The sequence below is a fragment of the Schistocerca nitens genome, chromosome 1, assembly GCF_023898315.1.
Source record: "Schistocerca nitens isolate TAMUIC-IGC-003100 chromosome 1, iqSchNite1.1, whole genome shotgun sequence".
NCBI classification, from domain to species: Eukaryota; Metazoa; Arthropoda; class Insecta; order Orthoptera; family Acrididae; genus Schistocerca; species Schistocerca nitens.
Genome location: NC_064614.1, coordinates 1,236,915,658 through 1,236,927,989, shown reverse-complemented (window position 1 = coordinate 1,236,927,989; position 12,332 = coordinate 1,236,915,658). Strand labels below are relative to the sequence as shown.

At 44.7% G+C, this 12,332-nt stretch overlaps 1 protein-coding gene across 1 annotated transcript in view; it reads left to right on the top strand.

The window, feature by feature from the left end:
- The first annotated feature begins 628 nt into the window (after window positions 1-628).
- LOC126239761 (uncharacterized) overlaps window positions 629-12,332 on the top strand; it is a 148,374-nt gene continuing 136,670 nt past the window's right edge. The window contains exon 1 of the mRNA XM_049947883.1: window positions 629-769. Coding sequence (XP_049803840.1) covers window positions 725-769 — 45 coding nt within the window. The 5' untranslated portion in view covers window positions 629-724. The remainder of the gene's footprint in view (window positions 770-12,332) is intronic.

Below are 12,332 nucleotides of genomic sequence, written 5' to 3'. Positions count from 1 at the left end.
TAAAAGCGCCATCAGGCCGTCAATAACTGGCAATTTAACAATATTATTGAACATATGAGTGGCACCCTTAGGCCTACACGAAATTTAATTCCACAACACAGCAAAGAAACTCATCTCAAATCTGCTCTGTGTTGGCACAAATCACGAACGTTGACAGTACAAAAGAAAAATCAACAATGACACTACATTTGACAATGTCAACGATGAGACTTCCATAAATCCAAACAAACAAAAATCAGTACATCTCAGAAATCCACACCTTGCAGGATTTCCCTCCTTTCCGTGATTTGGATGAACTGGACACTTTTCCCCAGTGTTCACCATATTTTTATCTGGCTATAATTCTGAGGCTAACCTATTACATTTAGCTAACATGAAGGAACGGAACGTGCTCTGTGTTGGCACAAATCACGAACGTTGAAGTACATAATGACGCCAATAACTTAGTTTCGTCAAATTTGGTCTTAACCCGACCTTTCCGTGTAGTCTTCAAATGCAGTTCATTGCAAATTGGTCAAGCTGTTATTACTCATTTACGTAAAATCTATGGAGTTGCACTTACGTTTTCTCAAACCCACCAAAATTGTGAAATGCTTGATGTGATAGTCTCTTTAACACAAATGCTTTGACTGCGCGGGAAGTCGTACAGTATTGTGAAAAAGAGTTGTTTATGTGTTGGCAGTATATATGTAAATATTTTCACACACGAGTGTGAAAAGTAACAATGCCGGAGGTACAATTAGTGAAAGTGATCAGCTGTAATTTTCAGGTACTTACATGTATTATAATATTCCAAAACTGTGTATATTAATGTTTTCACTCCTACACAGCTGTGTAGTCAGTGCTATCACAGACTTTTTTTCCGAAGGATTTGAACTTTATTTACATGACAAGATTCATTTACTGTGAATGTACCATGGCAAAGTAGTTTTACACGTACGTAGTGCACATTTATTTTGATCCGATCTGCTTGATGCCTCAAATTTCTTCGTAAAAATGCCATTCAGGAACTAGGAGTTTTTATACACCATCCATTGATGTTTGCCCCCCACCCCATCCTTTTCAGTTAATATTTTAATCAAATAATATTTACCTATTTGTGCATTTTACACGCTCTTGATGCAATGCAATATATTATAGCGTACATGATAATTTATATGTGTATTGAAATTTCAGTTATTATTTATAAATTGATGGTGTGCCATTGTGAAAGCAACTTTTCCATACCTAGACATTTCGTAATGTTTGGCATTTATTTCCGTGAACACATATTACAGTTTGCCACTGGCTAACGCATTATGTTTTATAATTCCTTGTGTTTTATCTGCACTTTTTCTCGTGAATAATAGTTTTACGCCATAGTTCCAAATAGCAGGCGTTCTCTTGATTCATTAACTCTCACCAAGTTCATTTCTTGCCATACTTTTGATGTTCTTACTATTGGTCTTATTATTCCTTAATGCGTGAAGGGTTTTTTCGTCATATACATATATGTTGTTGATTTATCTCCTACTTCTGACATTATTAATTCTTGAAGTGTCTATTTGATCTGAAGATGGTTATTGTTTGGATTGGGTTGCACAGTAAAATGGTCCATAACGTCCGTTACATGGATGAACATTTCAGTGTTAAAGAAGTCTTCAAATACCCGTACTTTGCCCTCTCCCCTTGCCAATCTTTGCAATAAAGAAAATAACGTGATTTTCTGGAGACCTTGTGTTCACTTACAAAAGGTACAATTTTCTTTGCATTTCCTTATGGCTTTGTTTGAAAATCATATTGTGATTACGGTAATAGGCTACAGAAATACAGCTGAAATTATGTATGTCATCAGCAAGTATTTGTTATTCATGTAAACTTGATACAGTCAGATCAAAAAATCATTAGGCTCTACAACTAAAGAGCATTTATTTTTAAAGTAGGCTAGTTGTGTTTCAGTAAGTTGACGTATTCATGTACAGTTAATTTTGACCATAAGTAGGATTTAGTTAATGTGAAAACATATGCTGGCTACCATTAATAATGATTGATTGGCTCTGATGAACAATATGAGCCATCATTTTTTTCTTTTAAGTGGATGATTACGTGTTGTGTAATTGGCCTTGAAGATGTATTTGTATGGTTGTAGTTGTAATGTCGTTCATATTATTTAACAATACGTTGACAATATTAAGTAAAGGATAGATTGCTACTCACTGTAAAGATGACTCGTTGAGCTGCAGACAGGCTCAATGAAAAGATGTTATAAGTTTTGGTCAAAGCCTTCTTCAACAAAGAAAACACACACACATTCACACAAGCAAGCACACTTCATGCACACATGATCGCTATCACTGGTAGCTCTGACTGGAATGTGCCTATCACCTTAATAGCTATCTAGAGTGGTGCAGGTAAAGGGGGGGGGGGGCGGAGAAAAGGGTGCTGTCTGGTGGGATGCCAGAGTCTAAATTGCGACCTGATGAGACTTTCAGGCGCAGCGTCGGGAGGTGGGGTGTGAGGGGAAAAACAGGAACTGGAAAGGAGAGGAGCAGGGACGGGGAAAGGACAGGTGGATGCATTGCCAGAGGATGACACACAAGGGTGGGGGAACATGAAAAGGGAGACAACAGAGGAAGTGGAAACTGTTCAGTGGAGGGTATGGGTACAGGAGGCTACTGTAGGTTGAGGCCAGGATATTTTTTGGAGTGGAGAACGTGTTGTAAGGGTAATGCTCATCTGCACATTTCAGAAAAGCTGCTGAGGCACAGTTCAGAAAAGCTGGTGGCGGAGGGGAGGATCCAAATGGACTAGATTATGAAGCAGCTGTTGGTTTCAAGCATCCATCCTCTAGGTGGCCCATGGCATTGGATTGTGCCATGCAGATGTCGATTGCTTTATCGCAGATTTGTTTGTAGGTGACGCCTTCAAAGGAGAAGTAGTTTGCTCCACTATCTCTCTGCAGTTCCTGTTCTTATACCACACAGTGCCATGCTCGCACTATTGATGCCAACTTCCTTTACACTAACATCCTTAATGCTAATGGCCTTGCCACTATTGAACACTATATTTCCTAACACCTGACTGATTACCAAACCTACAACCTGCTTCCTGCTCTCTGGGACCAACTCTATACACACCCACAATACTTTTCCTTTGGAGGCATTGCATACAAACAAATCTGGAGTATGGCAATGGGCACACACATGTAGCATTCTGTCAACCTATTTGTGGGCCATCTGAAAGAATTCTTCTAACCATCCAGAAATCCCCTCACCTGGTTCAGGTTCGTTGATGACATCTTTGTGATCTGGATCGAGGGAATGGACATCCTATCTACATTCCTCCTCAACATCTTCTCCCCCATTCACTTTGCCTAGTCCTCCTCAATCTGACAAGCCACCTTGAAGATGTCTACATTTGTACCTCCATCCTTGTCAAACCTACCAACCGCCAGCAATACCTCCACTTCGACTGCTGCCATCCATTCCGTACCAAGAAGTTACTTCCAAACAGCCTAGCCACCTGTAAGAAGCATTCCCTCTTGAAATATACCAAGGGTCTCGCTAAGGCCTTCACAGACCATAATTACCGTCCCAAAATGGTACAGAAACAGATGTCACATGCCTTTTGTCTCCAGTCACCCACTACCTCCCAAAGTCCCACTTCACAGCCTGTGCTGTCCTGATCCTTCCCACCAACACCAGCTTTTCTGAACTGTGCAGGTCGGAACTCTCCCTGCAATATATCCTATTTCCAATAAACCTTCTTCACTTTGCTAATCACTGTCCTTCACCAACCTATCGCTTTCCCTGTTCCCATTGCAGCACTACGTAGCTTTCTATTCCACCAGCGTACCCACTGTCTCTTCTCTTCCGCCCCGCTCTTGATCTAAACTTCCGACTGCACCTAGTTGCCATACCCTCTCCCTACCTCGTCTTTGTATGCTCCCACAATTAGCAGTTTACTATCTGCTGCCCTACTATCCCTCTCCCTCCCCATCTCAGCCTTCTCTTTACCCCCACCATCCAGACTGCTCCTCCAATCGCGCATTGTTGCTTGCAGTATGGCCTTAGCAGCCAGAGACAGTGTTTTGTTAGTTTTATGTTCCATGATAAATTGTAATGTTGTGGAGTGAGTCATTTTACATTCATATCACAAATTAATTTGTAAATATGGCTACATGCTGACTTTTACAAGGTGGTGGTGTTCTTTCTTTCTCTCTATTTTTCTTCTTGTTCTTTTAACTATACAGGCATGAGTTAGTAATTTCTACCCACTAACTTTCACACATTACAATAATAGAAATTCTTCTGTGGAGTAGAAAGAGTTGTCAAGGAGAAACTTTTTCAGTTTATTTTCAGATTGTATGTTGCTGTCTGTCACACATTTTATATCAGTGTGTAAGTGAGCAAAAATTTTATGTGCAACATTATGCACCCCTTTCTCCCCTCAAGACAAAAACACTGTGGAATAATGAATGTCATTTTTCCTTCTGGCATTGTAATGCATCATTGTTCCATTGCAACAAACTTCATAAGGGAATAAATATGCTGTGAAGCAGTAGTCAGAATGACCAACTCTGTGAACAGATATCTACAAGATGATCGTGGATGAGCACCACATATTATTCTTGCAGCACGTTTTTGAGCAATGAAGAATTTCTTTCTTAAGGATGAGTGAGAATACAGAAGCGTCGGATTCCAACTGCTTTGACCCATGACGTCACCAATATGGTGGAAACAACCATTCTCAACGTCTCCAATATGGCGCCTATGATGTCATTACATAAACGACAACAAACACGAAAATACATATAAAACCCACAGACCCATCTTGGGATTATGGAAGTGTCCGATTCCACCTGTTTGCTTTGACCCATGACATCATTAGTATGGCAGAAAGGGCTATTCTACGCGTCTCCAATGTGGTGCCCATGATGTCACAACATACACATGGCAAAAAACATGAAAATATGTATAAATAAGACAATAACATCTCCCTCCAAAAATACAATCAAACTAATGGGACAACCACAGGAAACTGGGGGTTTTAGGGAGGGGATAAGCTAAACATAACATCAGACACTTCCCTTGACCTATATAGGTCAAAAGCAGCTGACAATACCAAAACCAAAGCGTACAGCAAAAACTACGGAAATTGGAATCGGACATTTCCCTTGACCACAGCTGACAATGCCAAAACACCAATACCTACATACAAAACTTCGAAAATTGTAATCCGTCATTTCCCTTGACCTATATAGGTCAACCATAACTATTGATATGAAAAAACAAACACCTACAACTATGAAAAACAGAACCAAAACCACAACACCTCAAAAATTCAGAAGTCAAACATCCCTAAGTAAATGAAAACACAAGAGGTACATGAAACATTACAACTCGAGAAAAGTAGAACCAAACAACAATTACTTACCACCAACATTTTTTAGCGCTGCAGAGTAGCTCGTCCATCACACACACACACACACACACAGGGTGCCATCAAACACAAGATGACATCTACAAACACAACCAACTCAAACTCATAAACTGCACACCATAATTACGTCACACACCACAACACTCTTTCGTCATGGGTCAAAGCAGACGGGTGGAATCGGATGCTAGAACGTTATTCTGTATATTATTATTGAATGAAAATATGCCAAGTATGTCAGCATACTGATTTGTCTTTCCCCAAGATTTGCAATGATTCTAAGTGGAAATGTGGCTGAGCTAAGTTGGTTTATGAGTTCCAAAATGTGCATTTTCCAGTTTAAATGCTCTTCAATATGGACACTTAATAATTTTGAAGCTTACACACTATTTAATATTTCCATTCACAGAAAATGAGTAAATGATACTTTTAAGAATATTGATTACCATATCTTCTGTTTATGTATGTATGCTTTGACTGATTACATCTTTACTGTAATCCTCAAAAAGTAGTAATTCTGCTTATTGTGTATTAGACGGAAGGTCATTTACATATATGAGGAACAGCAGTGAATCTAGGGTTGAGTCTTTGGAACTCCATAGATGGTTTCCCCTAGTCAGAATTACACCCCACACTATATTGATCGAATTACTAAGTATGACTTTTGTATTCTTTTGGTTAAATATGACATTATCCCTTGGTTGCCTATACCATCAATCACATAAAACTCCACTTTATCTTGAAGAATACTGTTAGATAGGTTGCAGAAAATACCGACCAGTGCTATATTATTATTTAATGCTTGCAAAATTTGGTGAGTGAATGTGTAAATGGCATTCTCAGTAAGCAACTCTTCTGAAACCCAAACTGTGATTTGCTGAGGATATTATTGTTGCTAAGGTGAGATACTATTCATGAATCCATCACCTTCTCAAGAATATTGGAAAATGATGTCAACAGTGTAACAGGTCAGCAGTTATTGGCATCTCTCCTATCATCCTTCTTAAATAGGGGTTTGACAGTGATGTATTTCAGTCATTCTGGAAAAATGCCTTGAGCTAGCGATGTAGTACGTATTTCAAATAAGACCAGCCAAATTGTATGGGAACAAATCTTTAGCACTCCATTGGAAACTCCATCAGAACCTTATGATTTATTTTATTTTATTGAGAAAATATATAATTTCCTTGATTTCAGATGGCGAATTTATTGATATATACATATGATTGAATTTTCAAACAATGGAGAATACAGGATGGAATATAACAATATCAGAGAAAGAAAGTTGCTACTTACCATATAGTGGAGATGCTCTGAGTCGCGATAGGCACAACAAAAAGATTCACATAATTATAGCTTTCGGCCATTAAGGCCTTTGTCAGCAGTATACACACACACACACACACACACACACACACACACACACACACACACGCACAACTTGCACACACGTCTGCAGTCTCAGAGAGCTGAAACTACACTACGAGCAGCAGCACCAGTGCATGATGGAAGTGGCGACTGCCTGGGGGTAAGGAGGCGGCTGGGGCGGGGAGGGGAGGGGGAGGGATAGTATGGTGGGAGTGGCGGACAGTGAAGTGTTGCAGTTTAAACGGAGGACAGGAGAGATGGTGGGGAGGGGGTAAGTAGTGGAAAGGAGAGAAATAAAAAGAAATTAAAAGACTGGGTGTGGCAGTGAAATGACAGCTGTGTAGTGCTGGAATGGGAACAGGCTGGATAGGTGAGGACAGTGACTAACAAAGTTTGAGGCCAGGAGGGTTACGGGAACATAGGATGCATTGCAGGGAAAGTTCCCACCTTCGCATTTCAGAAAAGCTGGTGTTGGTGGGAAGGCTCCATATGCCACAGGCTGTGAAGCAGTCATTGAGATGAGGGATATCATGTTTGACAGCCTGTTCAGCAACAGGGTGGTCCACTTGTTTTTTGGCCGCAGTTTTTCGGTGGCCGTTCATGCGGACAGACAGCTTGTTGGTTGTCATGCCTACATAGAATGCAGCACAATGATTGCAGCTTAGCTTGTAAATCACATGACTGGTTTCTCAGGTTGCCCTGCCTTTGATGGGATAGATGATGTTAGTGACCGGACTGGAGTAGGTGGTGGTAGGAGGATGTATGGGACAGGTCTCTAAGTCTATTACAGGGGTATGAAGTAAGGGATTGGGAGCTGGGGTTGTGTAAGGATGGACGAGTGTATTGTGTAGCTTCGGTGGATGACGGAATACCACGGTAGGAGGGGTGGGAAGGATAGTGGTAGGACATTTCTTATTTCAGGGCACGGCGAGAGGTATTCGAAACTCTGGCGGAGAATGTAATTCAGTTGCTCCAGTCCCGGATGGTACTGAGTTACGAGGGGAATGCTCCTCTGTGGCTGGACTGTGGGACTTTGGGAGGTGGTGGGAAACTGGAAACTAAGGCATGGGAGATATATTTTAATACAAGGCTGGTAGGATAATTATGGTCAGTGAAGGCTTCAGTGAGACCCTTGGTGTATGTTGAGAGGGAGTGCTCGTCACTGCAGATGCGACGGCCATGGGTGGCTAGGCTGTACGGAAGGGACTTCTTGCTATGGAATGGGTGGCAGCTGTCGAAGTGGAGGTATTGCTGGTGGTTAGTTGGTTTGATATGGACAGAGGTACTGATGTAGCCATCTTTGAGGTGAAGGTCAACATCTAGGAAGGTGGCTTGTTGGGTTGGGTAGGACCAGGTGAAGCAAACAGGGGAAAAGTGAATAAGGTGTCCTCACCTTTAATCCAGATAGCAAAGATGTCATCAGTGAATCTGAACCAGGTGAGGGGTTTACGATTCTGGGTTTTTAGGAAGGATTCCTCTAGATGCCCCATGAATAGGTTAGCATAGGATGGTGCCATGCGGGTGCCCATAGCTGTACTGCGGATTTGTTTGTAGGTAATGCCTTCAAAGGAGAAGTAATTGTGGGTGAGGATGTAGTTGGTCATGGAGACTAGGAAGGAGGTTGTTGGTTTGGAATCCATAGGGCGTCTGGAAAGGTTGTGTTCAATAGCAGTAAGGCCATGGGCATTAGGAATGTTAGTGTACAGGGAGGACAAAGTTGATGCAAGGAACGCACTACCACAACAGCTTCCAATTCCTCAGGTGTCCGATGCTTTCCCACATCCACTGTCGTTCCCCCCATTTTAATGACGCTAAAGAAGACTGGGGAACATACTTACATCGGCTGAAACAACATTTCACGGCTTTTCAAGTCACGGATGACTTGTTTTGTCTTTCGTCTCCCCAGACACTTTCTTTCTTCTCCATAAGTTGGCACCGTTGTCCGATCCTGTGACTCACTCTTTCCAGAATATATATATGCCTTTTGCTGACTAACTATTATTCACAATGCTACCATGTGGTTGCCTTTTGGCTGGAGTTCCTCCAGTACCATAAACAGCCTGGTCAATCGTATCGTTCCTGTGTCACGGGCTTGGAGGGTCTCAGCTGTCGGTGCTATTTTATGTGCACCAGTCAGCAGTGTAAGGCTTCGTATGCAGACTCCCTGATCCGCGATGTGGTGGTTCAGCTAGCTCCCGATCCTGAGGTCTGCACTGCGGTGTTGAGACTTGATAACCCATCCTTGGAAGAGATTCTCGGCATTGCCCACTCATTTGAAATTGCTCAGGCGGCTAACAAGCATCTCATGGTGCGGCCGCAAGTGGCGGCAATCAATGCGGTCTTGGTGGGTTCTGCCCTTGCGACGTCGACGTGGCCCGCCATCAGAGGCCAGCCCGTCGGGACTCCTCTTTGTCTGACGTCTCTATGGCATCGGCGCTTCTGGTCGCTGGTCGCGCGTCCCACTTCCATCTTGCCCACAGTGCTTTACCGCATATTCTCGAGTTGATTGTCCCCACTGCTGGAAAACGAGCATGCTGTGTGACAAGGAGGGCCACATGCAATCGGTTTGTCATAGTCACTCGACGCGCTTCAGTCCTTCCCCTCCTGTGCCTCAAGATACCGTACATGCTCTGCAATCGGTCGTCCCACTGGATTACCCATCAGTGCGGAAGCTTTTCTTCACACTCTGCCTTTTCACTGAGGATATGTTTCCAGGTCGACGCTGGGGCCACCGTCTCGCATATACCTGCCTGGCCTCTCCTGAGTTGTTACCTCCCTCTTGGCATTTGGTTGCCTACGGAGACAGTTCCATTCCCCTTCATTGGCAGTTCGTCATCCAGGCGACATATAAAATGTTCCCCGGCTCCTTACCCTATTTGTCATCGACCATCCGTCAGCTCCGAGTATTTATGGCCTGGATGCGTTTCAACTGTTTGGCTTTTCAATTTCCGATGAAGTTAAGGTCGTTTCCATGGCTGTTCCTTTTCAGGACTTGGGCAGGCTGTGCTCAACTTTTGCGTCGTTGTTTGCAACGGATCTCGGATGTGCTTCAGATTTTCAGGCGCACATCACACTTCAGCTGGATGCGCAGCCTCACTTTTTCCGGGCCTGACCCCTTCCGGTGGCCTTACGGCCAACAGTCAAACAGGAACTTGATCGGCTCCAGGCTGCTGGCTTTCTGGAGCCTGTGACATACAGTTATATGGAAACCCAGTGGGTCCCTCCGGCTGTATGGGGACTTCGGTGCTACTGTCAATGCTCAGTCCCTCGTAGACACTTACCCCATTCCTCGACAGGAAGACCTCGCCAAGATTGCTGGGGGAGAGTACTTTTCAAAGATCAACCTGGCTGAAGCACACCACAAGTTACCCTTGGATGCCAATTCCCATAATACCTTGATTATCAACACGCCTTTCAGATTATTCATGTACAAGTGCCTTTCATTTGGTGTCTCTTCAATGCCAGCTATTTTCCAGCGGTTCCTGGAGCAGCTTACACATCCTATCCTTGCCTGCATGAATTATCTGGATGACATATTGGTCACCGGGTGTTCCCACCAGGAACATTTGCAAAACCTCAGCGCCTTATTTCATGCTCTACAGTCTGCAGGTTTACGCTGTCAGCTGGACAAGTGTTGATTTTTTCAACCGGAAGTGGAATACTTAGGCCACTGGCTTAGCAAAAATGGCATTCCCCCTTTGGGCCGTAATGTCGCGGCCATTGAGGCCCTTCCTCGTGCCGAGGACTTATCTGAATTCCAGGTATTTTTGGGCAAGGTTACATATTACTTATAGTTCTTACCCCAGGCTGCCTCTGTAGCCCAACCCCTCAATCACTTGCGTCGCAAAGGGGTACCTTTTGATTGGACTCCTGCCTGTGACCAGGCTTTTCTCCGTTTAAAGGCGATGCTGAAGTCCACCCCTTGCCTTACCCCCTTCTCTCCAGACCGCCCCTTGGTTGTGGCGGCTGATGCGTCGGCATACTGCATTGGAGCCGTCCTCGCGCATCGGAATGCCAATGACTCAGAACAGCCCATCACTTATGCATCTAAGACATTGACCCCAGCACAACGGAACTACTCCCAGATTGAAAAGGAAGCCCTGACCATAGTGTTAGCCGTCCACAAATTTCATACCTATCTCTTTGGGGCAAAGTTCACCCTCCTGATGGACCATAAACCCTTAGTTATGCTTTTTGGACTCCACTCTCACCTTCCAGAGCGTATGGCTCAACATTTCCAGCACTCGGAGCTATTTTTACAGAATTACGCTTACACCATCCGGTATAAACCCACCACCCGCCCTGCTAACGCGGACGTCTTATGGCTCCTCACGTTGCCACAGCTACGCGCCGAGACCCTATCTTGCCACAGGTTCTCCGCTATGTGGTCCATGGGTGGCCTTCCTATGTTACTTGTTGGCTGCAGACCGACTTCAGCCCGTGGCGTCACCTGTCCCACAGGCTCTCCGTGGTCGATGATGCCTATCTGTTGGCCACAGAGTCAGATGCACATCGGGTGGTCATTCCTCCGGATTTGCAGCATCAAGTGCTCAGTTTGTTACACCTTCCAGACCGGACGGCTCAACGTCTCCAGCACTGGGAGTTATTTTTACAGACTTATCTTGCCACAGGTTCTCCACTACATGGTGCATGGGTGGCCTTCCTATATTGCTCATTGGATGCGGACCGACTGGAGCCCTTGGCGCCACCTGTCCCACAGGCTCTCTGTGGTCGATGATGTCCTTCTGTTGGCCACAGAGTCGGAAGCCCTTCGGGTGGTCATTCCTCTGGATTTGCGGCATCAGCTGCTCAGTTTGTTACACTGCGGGCACTGGGGTATGTCCCGCATGAAAGTTTTGGCTTGCTGGTACTTGTATTGGCACGACATTGATGGTGGTATTGACCGCCTGGTTCGCGGGTGCACTGTGTGTGCACATCGTCAGGCAAGCCCCCTCAGTCGTTTGCATCCTGGCCTGTGCTTTGCCATCCCTGGGATCACATCCATCTCGATTTTGCGGGCCCATTTTTGGGGTCCATGTGGTTACTTATCATTGATGCCTACTCCAAATACCCATATGTCGTCCGCATGGCGTCCACCGTGGAGGCCACACTCATGGCCTTGGCTCAGGTTCTCGCCATTGAGGGCCTGCCTCACACATTGGTCTCTGATAATGGCCCCCAATTCACAGCATCCCCCTTCTACGACTTCTTTCTGGCCAACGGTATCAAACATATCCATAGCCCGCCTTTCCATCCTTTCTCCAATGGCGCAGCAGAGAGGCTTGTCTGCACATTTAAACAACAGTTAATGAAGGTGGTCAAAACATCTCCAACCACGTCAGCCCACACCCTGATCTTGAGCACCTATTGCACCACGCCAATTGACGGACGTAGTCCGGCGGAGCTCCTCCATGGGCGACAGCTGCAGACCCTGCCCCATTTGCTGATGCTGTCCCCCTCCCGCCCCCACTCCCGGCCTTCTCAGTGTTATACCCCCAGTGCGGCCGTGTGGGCCTACATGTCTGTGAGCAATGCAGATTGGACGC